The following is an 18,922-nucleotide window of genomic DNA, read 5'->3' as shown; positions in this document are numbered from 1 at the left end:
ACCATGCCCGGTTGATTTTTTTATTTATTGTAGAGATGAGGTCTCGCCAAGTTGCCCAGGTGGGTCTCGAACCCCCGGTCTCAGGCAATCCACTCACCTCAGCCTCCCAGGCTGAGCCACTGAGCCCGGCTTATGTCTTCCTTTCAATATTTCCTTTATCTTACAGTAAAGAAAAAAGTTATTGGGGGCCAGATCAGGTGAGTAGGGAGGGTGTACAGTTATCTGTACAGTGCTGCCAACATAAGTGCACAGTGTTAAGTCTGCGAACTTAATTGACAGACCTCAACGAGTAACAACAGCTCTGATGGCCATTCCAGAAAAATAGTTCCAAAATTGGTTTGATGACTGGACTAGGCACTGGCATCAATGCATAGCTTCTCAAAGGGAATACTTCGAAGGTGACCATAGTGGTATTCAGCAATGAATAAAAAAAATCACCTAACACCATTTTGTATTCCTACAAAATGAAGGTTCCTTTTGCTCCACATCCTTGTCAGCATTTGCTGTTGTCAGTGTTTGCGATTTGGCCATTCTAATATATGTGGTAGAGGGATGTCATGGTTTTAATTTATAATACCCTAATGATATATGATGCTGAGCATCTTTTTATATGCTTACTTGCCATCTGTATATTTTTGTTGGTGAGGTGCCCAAGTCTTTTGTACATTTTTAAATTGGGTTACTCATTTTCTTATTGTTAATTTGTAAGAGTTCTTTGTATATTTTGGTTAACAGTCTGTTTTTAGATGTGTCTCTTGCAAATATTTTCTATCAGTCTATGGCTTATTTTCTCATTCTCTTGACATTGTCTTTTATAGAACAGAAGTTATTAATTTTAGTAATGTCCAGTTTCTCAATTATTTCTTTCACAAATGGTCCTTTAGCGCTGTATCTAAAAAGTCATCACTATGCCCAAGGTCATTTAGGTTCTCTTTTAAGTTACTGTCTATTATCTTTTTTTTCTTTTTTTTTACATTTTTAGGTCTATAATCCATTCTGAAATCATTTTTGAGAAGTATAAGATCTAGTGAATGTCCAGCACTGTTTGTTGAAAAGACTTTTTTCTCCATTGTATTGCCTTTGCTCTTTCATCAAAGATCAGTTGACTATATTTATGTGGGACTATTTCTGGTCTCTCTATTACATTCCATTGATTTGTCTATTCTTTTGCTGATACCACACTGTCTTGGTTACTGTCGCTTTACAGTAAGTCAGTCCTCCAGCTTTGTTCCTCTTCTTCAATATTGTGTTGGTTATTCTGGGTCCTTTGCCTCTGCATATAAATTTTAGAATCAGTCTGTCCATATCCATAAAATAACTTGCTGAGATTTTGATTGGGATTGTATCGAGTCTATGGATCAAGTTGAGAAGAACTAACATCTTGACAATATTGAGACTTCCTCTACACGAACACAAAATATCTATTTTTTCTCTAATATCTTCTAAAAGAATTTTGTAGCTTTTCTCATTTGGATCCTGCACATATTTTGTTAGATTTATACCTAAGTATTTCATTTTGGGGGAGGTGCTAATGTGTACAGTACTGTGTTTTAATTAAATTAAATTAAATTAAATTAATTTATTTATTTTTGAGTTGGAGTCTCACTCCGTTGCCCAGACTTGACCTGCTGGGCTCCGGCGATCCTTCCGCCTCAGCCTTCCAAGTAGCTGGAACTACAGGCACGCACTACCACGCCTGGCTAATTTTTTGATTTCTTGTAGAGATGAGGTCTCACCAAGTTGCCCAGGCGGGTCTCGAACCCACAGGCTCAGGCAATCCACTCACCTCAGCCTCCCAAGGTGCAGGATTACAGGCTGAGCCACCGAGCCTGGCTTGTGTTTTAATTTTAAACTCTACTTATATATTGGGGTATGTAGGAAATTGATTAATTTTTGTATATTAACCTTATATCCTGCAACCTTGCTATGAGTAATCACTTACTAATTTCGGGGGAGGTTGTTTATTCTTTGAGGTTTTCTATGTAGACAATCATGTCATCTTCATTTAATCTTCATCCAATGCCCTTCTTTCTTTTTGTACATATGAACTTCTGACCTATATCATTTTCCTTCTCTCTGAAACACTTGTTTTAACATTTCTTACAAAATAGATCTACTAGCAACACATTTCCTCAATTTTTGTTTGTCTTAAAAAGTCTTTATTTCTGTTTCATTTTCAAAGAATAATTTTGCAGGGTGGGATTATTTTCCTCAACACTTTAAATATTTTGCTGTATTCTCTTTTTGCTTTCATGGTTTCTAAAGACACGTTGGATATAATTCTTATCTTTGTTTTTCTATAGGTAAATTATTCCCTTCTCCCTGACTTCTTTTTTTTTTTTGAGTTGGAGTCTCACTCTGTCGCCCAGACTGGAGTGCAGTGGCCGCTCCTGGCCACCGCAGCCTCGACCTGCTGGGTTCCAGCGATTCTTCCGCCTCAGCTTTCCAAGTGGCTGGAACTACAGGCGTGCGCTACCACGCCCGGCTGATTTTTTTGATTTATTGTAGAGATGAGGTCTCACCAATTTGCCCAGGCGGGTCTCGAATCCGCGGGCTCAGGCAATTCACTCACCTCAGCCTTCCAAGGCACGGGATTACAGACTGAGCCACCGAGCCCGGTTTCATTAAAGATATTTTTCCTATTATCTTTGATTTTTTGAAGTTTCCATACAACTTGCCTAATTTTTTTGTTTTGTATTGGAATTTATCCTGCTTGGTGTTTTCTGAGATTCTTGGATCTGTGTTTTGGTGTCTGGCATCAAATGGGAAAGTTCTCAATCATTATTGCTTTAAATATTACATCTGTCCCTCTCTCTCTTCTTATTCTGGTATTCCCATGATGTGTTTGCAGCATGTTTTGCAGTTGCCCCACAGCTCTTGGTTTTCTCTTTGTCAGTCTTTGTTCTCTTCACTTTTCAGCTTTGGAAGTTTCTATGTGTCATATTCTCATGCTAAGAGGCTCCTTCCTCACCTGTGAGCCCGTCAAAGGCATTCTTCATTTCCATTACAGTGTTTTTGATCTCTCACATTTCCTTTTGATTCTTATAATTTCCATGTATCTGCTTTTATTATCCATCTGTTCTTGCATACTGTCAATTTTTTTCCATCAAAGTCTTAAGCATATTAATCATAGTTTATTTTTATTACTTTGGTCACTATTACCATGATGCATAAGCCAAAGACATCACAAGAAAAGAAAACGGTAGGACAATATCCTTGACAAACATTGATGCAAAAATTATCAATAAAATATTAGCAAGCCAAATTCAATGACACATCAAAAATATTACACAGCATGATCAAGTGAGATTTATTCCTGGTATGCAGGGCTGGTTTAACATATGCAAATTTATCAATGTGATACATCATATTAACAAATTTAAAGACAAAACAACATGATTATTTCAAATGACATGGAAAAAGTATTCAACAAAATTCAATACCCTTTCTTGATAACAACTCAACAGTTTAGGTAAAGAAGAAAAGTTTCTCAACATAATAAAGGCCATTTGAAAAAATCCACAGCTGACATAATCAATGAGGAGAACCAGAAACTTTTTCTTATAAGATCTGGTACAAAGCAAAATCTTACCGATTGTATTCAACATAGTACTGGAAGTACTATCTAGATCAATTATACAACAAAAAGAAGTAAAGCATGTCCAAATGTGAAATGAGGAAGTAAAATTATCTCTATTCACAGATGACATGATTCTATATGTAGGAAACTCTCAAAGACTCCACCAAAAAACTAGAAAATGAATTCACTAAAGTTGTATGATACAAAATCAGCATACAAAAGTTTGTGACATTCCTATACACAAATAGCCTACCTGAAAAAGGAAATCAAGTATATAATCTCATTTATGATGTCATCAAAAAATAAGATACTAGAGCCAGGCACAGTAGTTCATGCCTGTAATACCAGCACTTTGGGAGGCCAAAGTGGGAGGATCACTTGAGGCCAAGGGTTCAAGACCAGCGTGAGCAACATAAAAAGACCATGTCTCTACAAAAAAAGGAAAATTAATTAAGAAATAAAACAAAACACTTAGAAATAAATTTATCCTAGAAGGTAAAATACTTACACACCAAAAATTATCAAACATTGATTAAAGAAATTGAAGAAGATACAAATAAGTGGACTGATTTTATGCACATGGATTGGAAGAATTAATATTGTTAAGATGATTATTCTACTGAAAGCAGTATACAGATTCAACACAATCCCTACCAAAATCTAGTGACATTCTTTACAAAAACAGGGAAAAAAATCTTTAAATTTGTATGGAACTATAAAATACCTTAATAGCTAAAGCACCTGTAATCCCAGCACTTTGGGAGCCTCAGGCAAGTGGATTGCCTAAGCCTATGGGTTCAAGACCAGCCTGGGCAACTTGGCAAGACCTTGTCTCTACAATAAATAAAAAATTAGCCAGTAGTTCTGGCTATTTTGAAGGCTGAGTCAGAAGGCTTGCTGGAGCCCAGCAGGTCAACACTGGGGTAGCTGTGACGTGCCACTGCACTCCAGCCTGGGCGATGGAGTGAGGTGCCAACTCAAAAAAAAAAAAAAAAAAGCTAAAGCAATTCTGAGACGGAAAAACAAAATTGAAAGCATCACACTTCCTGATTTGAAATTATATTATAAAACTATAGTAAGCAAAACAGTATGGTACTGGCATAAAAACAGACAAATAGACCAGTGGAACAGAATAGAGAGCCCAGAAATAAACCCAAATACATACAGTTAACTAAACTTCCAGAAGGGCAACAAGAGGACACAATGAGAAAAACATAGCCTCTTCAGTAAATACAGGGTAAACTGGACTTCCACATGCAAAAAAACTCCAAAAAACTGTAATGTGCCCTTATCTTACATGTACACAAAAAACAACTCAAAATGGATAAAAGACATAAATATAAAACCTGAAACCATAAACTCCTAGAAGGAAACATGGGGGAAAAGCTTTTGAACACTGTCCTTGGCAATGATTTTTTTGATACTCCAAAAGTTCAGGATACAAAAGCAAAAATAAATCAACAGGACTACGTTAAACTGAAAAGCTTCTGCACAGCAAAGGAAACAATCAATAAAATGAAATGGCAACCTACAGATTGGGAAAAATATTTGCACACTATATATCTGATAAGAAGTTATCCAAAATTTATAAAGAACTCATGCAACTCACAATATCAAGAAAACATAACTCGATGAAAAATGGACAAAGGAACTGAACAGATATTTCTCAAAAAAAAAGACATAAAAATGAATAACAGATGTATGACAAGACACTCAATGTTACTAATCATTAGGGAACTGCAAATCAAAACCACCTCATACTTGTTAGGATAGCTAGTATAAAAAAGACAAGAGGTAGCAAATGTTGGTGACGGTGTGGAAAAAAGGAACATGGCTAAACACTGTTGATGGGATTGCATATTAATGTAACCATTCAGAAAACAGTATGGAAGTTCCTTAAAAAATTAAAAATAAAACTACCATATGACCCAGAAATCATTTTCCTGGGTATACAACCAAAAGAAATGAAATCACTACCTTGTAAAGATATCTATATCCCATATTCATTGTAGTATTATTTGCAGTAGCCAAGATATGGAAGCCTAGGTGTCTCTCAATAAATAATGGATAAAGAAACTGTGGGGTGTGTATGTGTGTGTTTGTGTATATTATTCACACACACAGTTGAATATTATTCAGCCTTTAAAAAGAAGTAGATCCTGCCACTGGCAACATGGATGAAACTGAAGGACATTATGCTAAGTGAAATAAGCTGGACAAAGAAACAATAATATTGCATGACCTCACTTACATGTGGAAGATTAAAAAATAAAAGGTCAAATATACAGAGATAGAGAATAAAACAGTAGATACCAGGGGCAGGGAGTAGGAAGCAAGAAATGGGGAGTTGTAGGTCAAAAGATACAAAGAAGCAGATATGTAGGACAAACAACTCTAAAGATCCAATGTGTAGCATGGGGACTATAGTTAATAACAGTGTATCACGTTCGGGATTTTTTTGTTAAATGAGTAGATTATAACTGCTCTTGGCAGAGGGGTAGAGGTAAAGATGTGAAATGATAGATATGTTAATTTGGCTTACCATAGATATCATCTTACACTATATATTTATATATACACACACACACATACAGTATGAGAGATATATACATATATATCTCATAACATTATGTTGTATACTTTAAATACACACAATAAAAAATTCCTGGTCTAACCGGGCTCGGTGGCTCAGCCTGTAATCCCACGCCTTGGGAGGCTGAGGTGAGTGAACTGTCTGAGCCCGCGGGTTCGAGACCTGCCCGGGCAACTTGGTGAGACCTCATCTCTACAATAAATTTAAAAAATTAGCCGGACGTGGTAGCGTGCGCCTGTAGTTCCAGCTACTTGGAAGGCTGAGGGGAAAGGATCACCGGAGCCCAGCAGGTTGAGGCTGTGGTGGCCGGGAGCCGCCCACTGTACTCCAGTCTGGGTGACAGAGTGAGACTCCAACTCAAAAAAAAAAAAAAAAAAAAAAATTCCTGGTCTGATAATTCCAATATTTCTGCCATATCTGACTCCGCACGGCAGAGTCTGGTTCTGATGCTTGTTCAGTTTCTTCAAACTGTTCTTTTGCCTTTTAGTATGCCTTGTCATTTTTTGTTGAAAGGAGGACACAATGTACTGGGTGAAAGGCAGTACAAAGTCCTTTAGTAATATGGTGGTAAGGTGTGGGGCGTAGGAAAGTGGGGAAGTATAGTCCTATCATTAGGTCTCAGCCTTTTAAGGGCTGTGCCCCTCAACAGTGAGCCTGAACTTCACCAGTGCTTCTTGGTTGTCCTTCCACCCTTAGGTAGAATAGGATGGCTAGAGAGGGCTGGCATTGGGCATTTCCCTGCCTTGAGTTGGTTAGGCTCTGATTAAACTCCAGCAGGTAGACTCTGGTGAAACAGCTTCCCTAAATGGCAGGTCTTGCTAAGATAAACAAAATGTTTGGCTGTGTTTCCCTTCCCCCTGCTGGAAGCATGAGGGGATTTTTCTTCAATATTCACTGTAAGAACCATGTTAAGCTCTGGAGGTAAAATTCATGAAAGTGTGGAGGCCCCCCTATGACTGGATCCCTGAAATTTTTAACTCTCAGACACGTTCACTTACAGTGCAGTTTTTCCTACCCTGGAATTTATTTCCATGAAGAGTTCTACTCATAGGTTTCTGCTCTCATAAGTTATGACTCTATATTAACCTGTCTGTCGCTCCAATTTGGGAGGGCGCAGTTTGTCCTGTGACCTCATTTCTCGCACAGATCTGAAAAGAGTTTGTTTAGCTACTTACTGTTGTTAGGATGGAGTAGCAATGTCTAGGTTCCCTACATGCCAGACTAGAAACTGGAAGTCTGTCAAGTCTGTTTTATTTTTGTGTTTTCCAGGGCTTCGTGTAACTTTTGTATGATCTTGGAGACTTTTACCAAAACTTGTTGAACATTTTTGCTTAAAAGTACTTTCTAACCTCTAGATACTGTTCTAAGAGTTTTACTTACATAACCTCATTTAAACTTCATGAGAACTCACACATAAATACTATTTTAATCCCCATTTTTTTGTTTTTTTGAGTTGGAGTCTCACTCTGTCACCCAGACTGGAGTGCAGTGGCCGCTCCCGGCCACCGCAGCCTCGACCTGCTGGGCTCCGGCCATCCTTCCGCCTCAGCCTTCCAAGTAGCCGGAATTACAGGCATGCGCTACCACGCCCGGCTGATTTTTTGATTTATTGTAGAGATGAGGTCTCGCTGCCCAGGCGGGTCTTGAACCCGCGGGCTCAGGCCATCCACTCACCTCAGTCTCCCAAAGGCACGGGATTACAGGCTGAGCCACCGAGCCCAGCTTAATCCCCATTTTATAGACAAGGAAGATAACACGCAGAGAGTTTAAATGTCTTCCCCAAAAGGAGCACAGTTGGTGTACGATGGAACCAGAACTCAAATTCACAATGTCTGACTTAAGAACATGTTCATGACACTATGGTCTATTATGCACTGACTACTAAAAGCCCTGATAGTATTTTGGCCTAACTTAATCATGAAGAGTTCAAACAGACCAACAGATTGATTTCTAATTCCAGTTATTTTGGAAAATTCCAATATGATATTTCAATTTACCACCCAAGCATCTGAAGTTACTGAGAAGAAAATTAAGTATGCATCTCCTGTATAATGCTATATGACAAGGATTATGTTTTCATGTAGTTTACATAGAACCTAATGTAGTTTACACAAAAACTAATGTTTACACAGAAACTACATTTAAACATAATCCCAGAAACCCATGAAGGTCTTCCTTGGCCCATCAGAGATGCTCCACATTGGCCAATATGTATCCAGTACTGGAAAAAGACTTCTGTGTTCTTATGAATATAAACCAGATGCACTATTTTCTATGACAAATTAGTACTGAATCTTTCATAAATACAACTTTAAGTGTACTATGTTTTAAACCAACCTGGGTTGCTCTGATTCCATTACACACACATTGGGGTTAACCATCATTGACAGACAAGCCAAAGATAATCACTGCCCTGAGGACTAGGCCAGCTGTGTCAACGGACATGCAGTCTGTTTCAGCTGCAGCCACTTTTTAGTTTGCATTCTGATTGGCTGAATATTTTGTTCTCTTTCTTTATTAAAACATAGTTTATCTATACCACTGAACTCTTCTCTTTTTCTGGTAACTGCCAGAGTTGAAAAGTTTAGAAAATATTATATTCTGATTTCACTGCAATTCATTCCTATCAGTAGCTTTAGAATACCTGGGAACAAGGATGGAGACATTTAACTATCAAAATGCAGTATCACCTCTAGTCTAGAATCACCCAGCCCTAAGCTCTTTTTGGTTTAATAAATTTGTGGATAACAAGTGACTAATGAGTTATGGAAAGGCTTCTAAATATATTTTTGATGCGCACTAATTTTTTACTCCATTCATTCATTCATTCATTACTGACATCTGCTCTAGGCTGGTGTATGTACAGGTATCAGACTGACATCAGCCCATAATGGCAGCACTGGGTACTAAGGCTAGAGACAGTGAACTCTGACAGTTCAGAGAAGAAGACACACAGCAGCACTATCTAAAGGGCTTGCCTTCTCTGAGATAGCAACGAGCAGGCAAGTCCTGATGGCCACTACACGTCCTTGACAGACTCAAACACAAGGATGGTTAGAATGCTGGCGAGAGCTAGTTAGTCCCCTTCCTTCCTAGAAAGTATTTCATCAAGTTTTGCAGGTTTACAATGCATTTGCAGACTTGGCATGCCAGTTATCTCAGATTATTTTCAACAAGGGTTACATGTCAAACCCTGTGTACCGGGAGCAGGACCAGAAAATGGTCCTTCAGGTCTGACATATTATGAAACACAGTCTAGTAAGGGTGCATTGGTCAGGGACTCCCTGGATAGTATCACAGGTTGTGCACTGAATAACCCTAGGGGACACCATTCCTAAAGTAGACATTGTAGAAATGCATATTCCTTCATGCTAACAAATGGCAGCAAAGAGTCTGATTTTAACTAAAGCAATTTATTAGAACAATTTCTGATAGATAGAAATAAAATGTCTTGAGAAGAGAATTCCTTTTTTCTAATTCATTCAGAAGTCCCCATGGGCTCCCTAACTGCCCTGTTTCTTGTTCATCCCAAAAACTACCTTTGTGTTGCCAGGACAGAGAAAGGAAATGGATTCCCTGGGTGGTGGTCTCCTCTTTCATTTGTATACATAGTCTTCAGAGTTGCCCCCTGGATTCATCCCTAGGACAAATGATAACAGCCCAAGAGGATCGAAGGAGGAGTTGAGAGCATAGTATCAAAAAAGAAATAATACACAGGCTGGTTTTTCCCTTGTCACTTGCTCTTGGTGTCCTCCCCGACAGTGAGACTCTAGGGCCCATGGCTCCTTTGCCTGAAACTTCGGGGTTCCTTTTCTGTGACGTCATTTTCCATTGGTACCGCCAGTGTCATATCAGGCAGAACATTTCAACCACACAACACAGGGCTTGACTCGACACACCTCAAAACAGGGATCATTTCAACTTGATGGCCCAGCACTGTGTTTGGCTTTAAAACTGAAACTGTGCATACCTAACCCTGAATTGTACCCCACATCTTTAAAATTAAAAATTAAAAAAAAAAAGCTGGGACTGAAGGTCACGCACAGTGGCTCATGCCTGTAATCTCAGCACTTTGAGAGGCCAAAGCGGGAGGATTGCTTAAGTCCAGGAGTTTAAGACCAGCCTAGGCAACATGGTGAGATGTCGTCTCCACAAAATAAATAAATAAAATAAAATGAAAGGGACTGAGAAAACTGTGACTGACCCAAGAAAATGAATACAATTATTAGACAAAACTCATTTTTGAAACAACCAGTTGATTTCATTTATTCCTGACGTCATTGGGATACATACTATAAAGTAACAAATAAGAAAAATGTGGCTCTTACATAAGACCAGTCATCTTTTTGGCTCTGCCATCCTTCTATTCTCAAGAAAGGATGAGAGGTGGCCTGTGCCAAAGGGAATTTCATTTTAAAGAACAATCAGGGGAAAGTAGCTTAATTAAGAGAAAAAAGGAAACATTTTAATTCAAAGAAATCAAACAAAGAAGGGAATGTCATTTATGTTTGTGAACATTTGCAAAAGTAACAAAAATAAAAATGGCAGTAGTCAAATTACAAATAAAAGCAAGTCTGCTGGGTGCTGTGGCTCATGCCTGTAATCCCAACACTTTGAGAGGCCAAGGCAAGAGGATTGCTTGAGCCCAGCAGTTGCCGACCAGCCTAGGCAACATAGTGAAACTGCATCTCTACAAAAAAATCAAAAAATTATCCAGGCACACGCCTGTAGTCCCAGCACTTGAGAGACTGAGGTGGAAGGGTTGCCTGTGTTTAGGAGGTCAAGGCTGTGCTGAGCTGTGATCGTGACACTGCATACTGGCCTAGGTGACAGAGTAAGACCCTGACTTGAAAAAAAAAGTTGCCTCTATTCTGGATAGTCTGAAAAGTTCCTAAAATAGACAGTAAATGTAGAGGCTCTCTTACCTTATAATTATTCATGATTTCCGTTAACCATGGCTTAACGGACTTTACCGTATCTTCTCTCAAGTACTTTTCAACTACAGCACCATCATTAAAAGTCCGGTTTCCCACGTGGATGGCCTGTCTCACTTCTGGCAGTGACAAAAATTTCATGTAGTAAGTTTGGTCCTCAGGTTCCTGGCAGAAGGATGTAACCAGACGACATTAGAAATGTGATTGAGTGGCAGGAACAGCACACTGAGAAAAACTGAATTTCTCATAACATATTATTATGCAATGAGCAAAATGTGACCTAACTATTCATTTGTCACCACTCTTGAAATTTTAACTTGGAGATTTTGAGGTAATTTCAGTGGAATTTTTTTCCTAACAACAAATCTACATGATCTGATACTCTTGGAGCAAATACAAGAATAAAAACAAATAATGTTTTGCAATCTGTAATCTCAACAATGCCACCAGAGGCAAAGATAGGAGACACAAAAGAGGTGAGATCATCAAAGTCCACTTGCTACTTGTCAATGGCTCTTTTTTTTTTTGAGTTGGAGTCTCTGTCACCCAGGCTGAAGTGTAGTGGCATGCTCATGCCACTACAGCCTCAGCCTGCTAGGCTAAGGTGATCCCTCCAAGCAGCTGGAAATACAGGTGCAAACTACCACACCCAACTTATTTTTATTTTTATTTTTTTTAATTGTAGAGATGAAGTCCCACCAAGTTGCCCAGGCTGGTTTCGAACCCCTGAGTTCAGGCAATTCTCTCACCTTGGCCTCCCTAAGTGCTGGGATTATAGGCTTGAGTCACCGCGCCTGGCCTCTATGGCTCTTAAAAAGGCCAAATGGATCACAAGAAACCAGGAAGGTGGCATGGTAGATTAAAAGCCAAGAATTTATTCCCCAAATTCTGCTATTTATTAAAACCACATACACACAGAATCAGCTGACTATAATTTAAGGTGGAAAATATGTCAAATGTAAAAACAGATGATACTCTATGAAGGACATAAGTCAAAAGAAAAGTTGCCCATCATTCTTATTTTATTCTTTAAAAAATGCATTGAAGGCTCTGTAATAGTCATTACATTTTTCAAAAAAAGGAGTAAGTGTTTTAAAAAATTTTATGCTATAAAAGGATAAAATACTGTTAGGGTTTGAGTTTGGCAATTTTGTGCTTTGTCAACAATTTTGGCTAACTGTGAATATATTACTTTGCAAAGAAAAAAACATTTAATCACAAATTTTGTTTTCCTCTTGTCTACCATATGTTTCTCTCTCCGTGGAATCTAAACCAAAATTACAACATTGGCTAATTCTACTGAAATTAACTTTATATTTTATCTACAAGCTAGCTTATAAATAAAGCAATTTCAAAACCAGAATGCAATATTGTATGCACCAGAAAAAAGATTATACAAATCTAGAACCCCACTTTGGCTCCCTTTCTTTTATTTGATTAATTCTACACAAAATACATCAACTTTCGCCTACTTTTATGAAAGAAACTACTTGAATAGTTTGAGAAATATTCCAGAGGACTTGAAGTAAGAGCCATACTAAATGCACTAAACATCTTAAAGTTAAAAGTAAGACAAAGCAAATATTTTCATAAAGGCTTTAGCAGTTTTGATTATCCAAGCTGTCTTAAGTACAGAACAAAGAATGTGAGCATTTTCAAGAGACTCATAAACGAATTTGAAGTTCTGGGACCTGACACCCAGAACTCCAGTTCCAGCCTGTTTCCTTCACAAAAGAGCCTCTATATAACAAGCTCTATTGGGGGGAAGTTATGTTAAATTGTTCTGCGTTATGTGAAACATCACACATTCTCAATGATCAGATTATGATGTATTAAATACTGGTGAGAACTAAAACCCTATAGGTTAGTAACCAAATAATGCAATATAGTTTGGACATATTGATTTAGTATGAAGTCAGCTATAATATGTCCCCAATTAAAGGAAGTTTGGTTTTGGTAGAAGTTTTAAGCACACATTATTATGGTTTTTAAAATGTTGTCATTTACCATGCACTGTAAAATGTTATAGTAATTAGTACATCCTGTAACATTCTGGAAGTAAGAAGGATCACTTGTTAAGTCGCCATCTAGTAGTTTATCCAGTATCTAGGTGGAAAGAGAGAAAGAGAGAAGGAAATCGTGAGGGCAGGTAAAAATGCCATTTCATTTAGTCAATAACTTTTTCATTCCCATATTGTTTCATTCAACGACCACATACTGCACAGTGTCTCTGTGCCGGACACTGTCCTGGCATTGTTGAAACAGCAGCGAACAAGACAGACCAAAAGTCCCTCCCCCTGAAGCTTATAGTCTAGAGGGGAACAATAGATAAAATATGTCATATTACAGAGAGTGATAAGCTCTCCAGGATGTTAGGGAATAATAAGGAGGAAACCAAAGAAGAGGAGTAGGAAGTGTCATGGGTGCCTATGAGACCCTGTAGAGAGGAATCTATGGAGGTCTCACTTAGAAGATGATATTTGAGTAAAGATGTGTTGGAAGGGAAGAAGTGAGTCATACAGACACCTAAGGAAAGAACATTCCAGGCAGAGGTTACAACGAGCACAAAGACCTTGCCTGTGGGAGTGAGCCTTATGAGAAGGGTGCCTTAACATGGCTCCTGGACCGGTCATCCAGAGTACAGCAGGGAGAACAGAGGATATGGCTTAGATGTAGGTGCCCAGAGCTGGTGGAAGTTACCTTTGAACTTCTGACAAATGCAACTCAGTTGTGTGCTTTCCTCCAGCCATGGTCAGCTGCACAGAGACAGGCATAGCAGGGCAGAGAGGCAGATTGAGACCGGACTGGGGTTCAGTTAATGGAGTAGGGGGAAGTGTGAAAGAAGCTTAAGGTTTAGGTGTGTATGGAATGACCAACCTTGGGTTGAAGTTGAGTAATTAGAGAAATGGAGACTTGAGGGGGTTAGAGGTAGTGAAGAGGTAAGAGGATCAATGAAATGAAAGTCATGGGGTTGCAGGACTGTGAGGCTGGTATATCAACAGAAGGAAACTAGAAGAATAGGAGGTAGTAGTTCGAAAAAAAATGCTTGATGTGAGATTGTGGATTGGTTGCCGGCTTTTTTTGGATAATGAAATGAGCAGATTAGATGAGGAAGAGAACAAGATGGCTGAACAAGAGGAGGCTAAGACACTGAGGGGCCGCTTCTTAAAAGGATTATCACTGTGGATCCCAGTCACCAGAAATGAGGGCAAGAGAAATACTGGAGAAGGGAACAGTGAGGCAGGAGCTCAACTATTCAGAGAATGAGAAGGAACAGCCGGGGTGGTAGACAGCTACAGTAAGAAATGTTGGGGACATGAGACTCAAAGCTCAATGCTTTAGGAAAAGGGAGTACATGTGACCTAGAAGCCACAATGAACCAAGTGGTACAGAAAAGGTAAGAGAGAGAACAGTCCCCACTTGAGAGGGCTGCAGGGGCCGTGGCATCATCATCGGAGAGCCAGGGTTTGGGTAAAGCAAGATGAACTGGATAGTCACAGAAGAGACTGAAGACATAAGGGGTTTGTTGATGATGGTACTAACTTGTAAGGGGTTCTTATGGAAGGATTCTAAGAAATGAATTCAGTACATCTTAAAAACAGTCTCTCCAATAGAAGTTTAGGTTTCTAATATGGGTCAAGAAACAGAGACACACAAAAGTTAAGTAATTCACCAAGGACACCGCACTAATAATGGCAGAGGTGAGATGATTAGGCCATGACTCTTGAATGTGCCCACTCATCCACATGCACACTGGCTGCCCAGCAGTCAGACTGTAGTGTTTCCTAGTCGTCAATGCCTTCTCGCCATGCTTTGGGATTTGATATAAAGTCTCATTATTTTATTAGATTAATGTTCTTTCTCACACATGAAGGAACTTAACTTATCCAAGTTAGCATTGTCACGTGGAGAGGAGTCAAGAATCAAAAGGGCCGTCACTCTAGAAAGCAGTGCTGGTAGAGATGAGTAGTAAGTGTACTTCAGCAATGCTAACATTGCTCAGGGCCCCTGGATCTAGTTGTGCAGATTGTGTACTCTATGGGGATGCCTGGTTAAGGGAAAAAGGGGCAGGAAACCAGTCAAAGGTCTGCTGGTCGAGATGAATACCCTGGCACAGGGCTGCATCTGTAGCAACAACTACCTTTTCCTTCACACAGTGGAGGAACTCACAGGACTGTGTCAGCTCAGAGGAATTGACTTTTTCTAATTTGCCCATCTGGAGGAGGTACCGCAGGCTGGCAGTTGCCCTAAATGCATACATCATTTTTGGAAGTCATTGTTATAAATTATCTTCAACACCAATGGGAATATAAAGTCAACCTTGAAGAATGAGTTTGCTCTCAGAAAAGAGTTAAAAATCGTGCTGTCAAACAAATAAGGTGGCAATCAAGACCAGTTTCTGGTCAAAACTTGTTTCACAAAGAGAACTCTGTGATCCAAAAACATCACTGTGCAAACGGAGCTAATACAGGACCAGAGTTCAGTCGTTTTGCATGTTGCAGAATCTCTAAGATGTCCCAGGAGTTTTATAGAATGTCTGAAAACTACCATGGAAAAATTACTGGGGTGGGAATCAGAGGGAGCAATTCCAGTCCTAGGCCTGCCACAACCTCTCTGTGTGTCCTTTGGCAATTCATTGTACCCCTTTGGGCCTCAGTATCCTCATCAGCAAAGTGTGTGTGTGTGTGTGTGTGTGTATGTGTGTGTAAGGGGATAGTTGATGATCTATCTTTAAAGTACCTTCCAGTTTTGAGTTGCTTCTCTTTGTTTAACTAAACCATTTTAAAGGGTCAGAGCATCCAACAGTCTTCATCATTTAGGCTTGAGATTTTGACATTTATATTCTCTTGGGTTTCAGGATTTCTTGGAGTCTTCCTTTGCAGTCATTAAAACACATTTCAACCACCAGTTGTTTACTGTCCTAAGTATCATTTTTGTCTAATTTCCTTTGAAGAAGCCAAGGTCTTTATGTTTTAACTCACCACTCAAGATATTGGACCAATGGTCAAACACATATTTCATACCTTCATGGATTTTGTTTGTTTTTGGTGGTTGTGTTTTTTTGGTTTTCTGATGAATCTGCTTGGGAAAGACATGATTTAACATCGTGGGTCTTCTTTTCATTATCTCTGAATACATAAAATACCTGAATGTTTCAACAGCATCACTAATCCTGTGGGTATTTAGGCTGCTGCATCGAGTACCACAGCCATCTTTCTGTTTTCTGCATACATTTGAGCCTCTTAAATGCTCTTGCTCTTGACATTGCTTAGTCCCTGTGTGCTTCTTTACAAACATATTAAATGTCTTCCATTTGCAAATTGGGCTCATGCCCATAAAACCTGGTATCATTTTACTCCTTTTTCCCATCTCTGACTACCCCTGCAGATATCCTAAAACCAGTCTAGAAGATGCTGCCATTGCAAGCTAAAGTGTGTTTTTGTTTGTTTGCTTGCTTGCTTGTTTGTTTGTTTTGAGCTGGGGTATCACTCTGTTACCCAGTCTGGAGTGCACTGGCATAATCATGTCTCACTGCAGTTTTGTAGCTGGGACTACAGGTACATGCCACCATGCCTGGCTTATTTATTTTATTTTTTTGTAGAGATAAAGTCTCAATATGTTGCCCAGGCTGGTTTGGAACTCCTGGAGCAATCCTCTCACCTCAGCTTCCCAAAGTGCTGGGATTACAACCATGAGCCACTGTGTCCAGCCTGAAGCATGATCTTATATGTCTCTGATAAGAACCCCTCTTCTTCTGTGTTTACAATTGCACAAGAAATTCTGAGTTCAGCCTCTGCAGTCACATTTAGTGACCTGACACAGGAAGGAGAAGCTCTTAGTGTCCTGCAGTGTGGCTATGGTCTTCCCTTGCTCCAAAGTCTTTCAGTTTGCTGTTATCAAGAACTCATTGTAAGGGCAGTCACTGTCTTGGGAGATTGCAGGTAGTGTCCTGGTACTTGTAAAACATAGGGTAACTGTGTTATCCCCTCTTCTTTCCAAGTTCATATGTCTCTTGTTTTGGTCTGAACTGGCTGATCTGCAATGCCCTGAAGACTATTAATATCAGGCTTCTGCTCTAATAACAATAATGACGTTAGGTATACTGTTATATGATATGTGTCTAATAACAAACAGATTAAAGTCCTCCAAGTTCAGGCCGTGCCTCATGTACTAATGTGTCAAACACGATGGCTCTGTAATCAATGTGGCAGAAAGCCCCTGAGGAAGATTGTTTACACATGGTCTCTGTGTGCATCGGCAAAACTTCCCAACTTCCTGTATCCTAATATTTAGCATATTCATATTTTAAATAGCCAAAAAAAAAAAGAAAACAAATGTTGGAGAATATAATGATTGATTCTTAGGTTTAATTTTAGGGGAGTAAAGTGGTGATATTCACAGATATGCACAGCTCGTCGTAAAAGTTTCAAATGACTCTGCTTTCTAATCTTTGTTCCTGTGTCATGTGATATTTGTTACACACTGTGGTCACTTCTCCAGCTGAAACCCCGTTTGTGGACATAACCCTTCTACGTGGTTTTGAGCATATGGCAAAGCATATGCCTCTACTTCCTAAGTCGCCTTTCTTCTGATTTCCATATGATAGGGTCTGCCTCGAGGGCTTCCATAGCATTTAAAGAAATCAAAACAGCTAATGAAATACACAGTTAGATAAACACTCCAGGATGACCTCAGGTTTAAAATACAGCCAAAGTAAATTCAAAGAAACACAGACAGTTCTTTTCTTCATTATGGGCCCATTGAACTCACCTCCCAATCTTGGATAGCACAACAGATATACCTTCTCTAACAAAAAAAGGAAGAGGAAGAAAAAAAAAGTGCTGGAGCACCATGGTGCGTCTGCAGACTCTCCCTCCCCTCAGATGGTTTTAATTGCTGGAGGGCAGCATGGGGCCCCAGAACTCACTTCAAAGGCCTGAATCCAGTGCTGCTCCCTGATGTGCTGTATGCATTCATTGCACTGCTTCTGGAAGTACTTTTTCTGCTTCTCATCCAGCAAGCCAATTTCATATAGGAAAGCTGCATAGCCCCCTATAATCTGAGGACAAAAGAGACACATAAATGCCACAGAGGGAGAAAAAGTAAAGTTTGGGAAGTCCACTTGCTTGGCAAAGTAGCTCTTTATAATTTTCAATCTCATGCTGGAATTAGCTACGATACACACACACATACACACGCACACACACACATACCACGAAACACACAAACATATACTTACACACAACACACAAACATACACACCCAACAGCACAATACACACATACTTGCACTGACAGTCAATGTAGACTGACATAGTAAGTTGACACATTGAAACATTTGGTAAACATTAGGAGATTTAAGTCATATAATCAACTGGTATTTCCCTTTATCAAGTTAGGCCTCTTAAGAGGAGCCTGCCATCTGATAAAAGAGAATTTAATCTCCTTAAGGGACCAGATGGAAAGAAAAAAGGAGACACCTACTGACTCAGGATCAGAATATGCATCTCCGATGGCGATTCCTTTCAGGTTGATCTCGAACTCCTGCACAGGGTTGAGGGAATGGATGTAGTAGGCAATGGCTGGCACGTACTTCCCTGCATAGGACTGAGAAGGTCAGATGTTGAAATGGCCAATCACAGATTGAGGCCAATAAAATTATATGTACTTAAGCTAATTCAAATAGCAATGAAGCAGCAATATTTCCATATGAGGTGTACCATCTGCTTCTTAACCTCACATTATAATTGCTACAATAGCAAAGAGCTCTGTCTCTCAAATCTTTTGTCATCCCAAGCAGCTCCAAGTGACACAC

General features: G+C 39.4%; 1 protein-coding gene across 1 annotated transcript in view; it reads right to left on the bottom strand.

Annotated features, from left to right (window-relative positions):
• Positions 1 to 18,714, bottom strand: part of CPVL (carboxypeptidase, vitellogenic like) — a gene marked incomplete at its 5' end in the record, with an annotated part of 77,522 nt that extends 58,808 nt beyond the window's left edge. The window contains 4 exons of the mRNA XM_008074013.1: positions 11,099 to 11,272; positions 13,115 to 13,213; positions 18,036 to 18,167; positions 18,592 to 18,714. Coding sequence (XP_008072204.1) covers positions 11,099 to 11,272; positions 13,115 to 13,213; positions 18,036 to 18,167; positions 18,592 to 18,714 — 528 coding nt within the window. The remainder of the gene's footprint in view (positions 1 to 11,098; positions 11,273 to 13,114; positions 13,214 to 18,035; positions 18,168 to 18,591) is intronic.
• Positions 18,715 to 18,922: the final 208 nt, after the last annotated feature.

Source organism: Carlito syrichta, unplaced genomic scaffold (assembly GCF_000164805.1).
Source record: "Carlito syrichta isolate Samal-C Ts95f unplaced genomic scaffold, Tarsius_syrichta-2.0.1 Scaffold316271, whole genome shotgun sequence".
NCBI lineage: Eukaryota > Metazoa > Chordata > Mammalia > Primates > Tarsiidae > Carlito > Carlito syrichta.
This window is presented reverse-complemented; position numbering and strand designations above follow the sequence as displayed.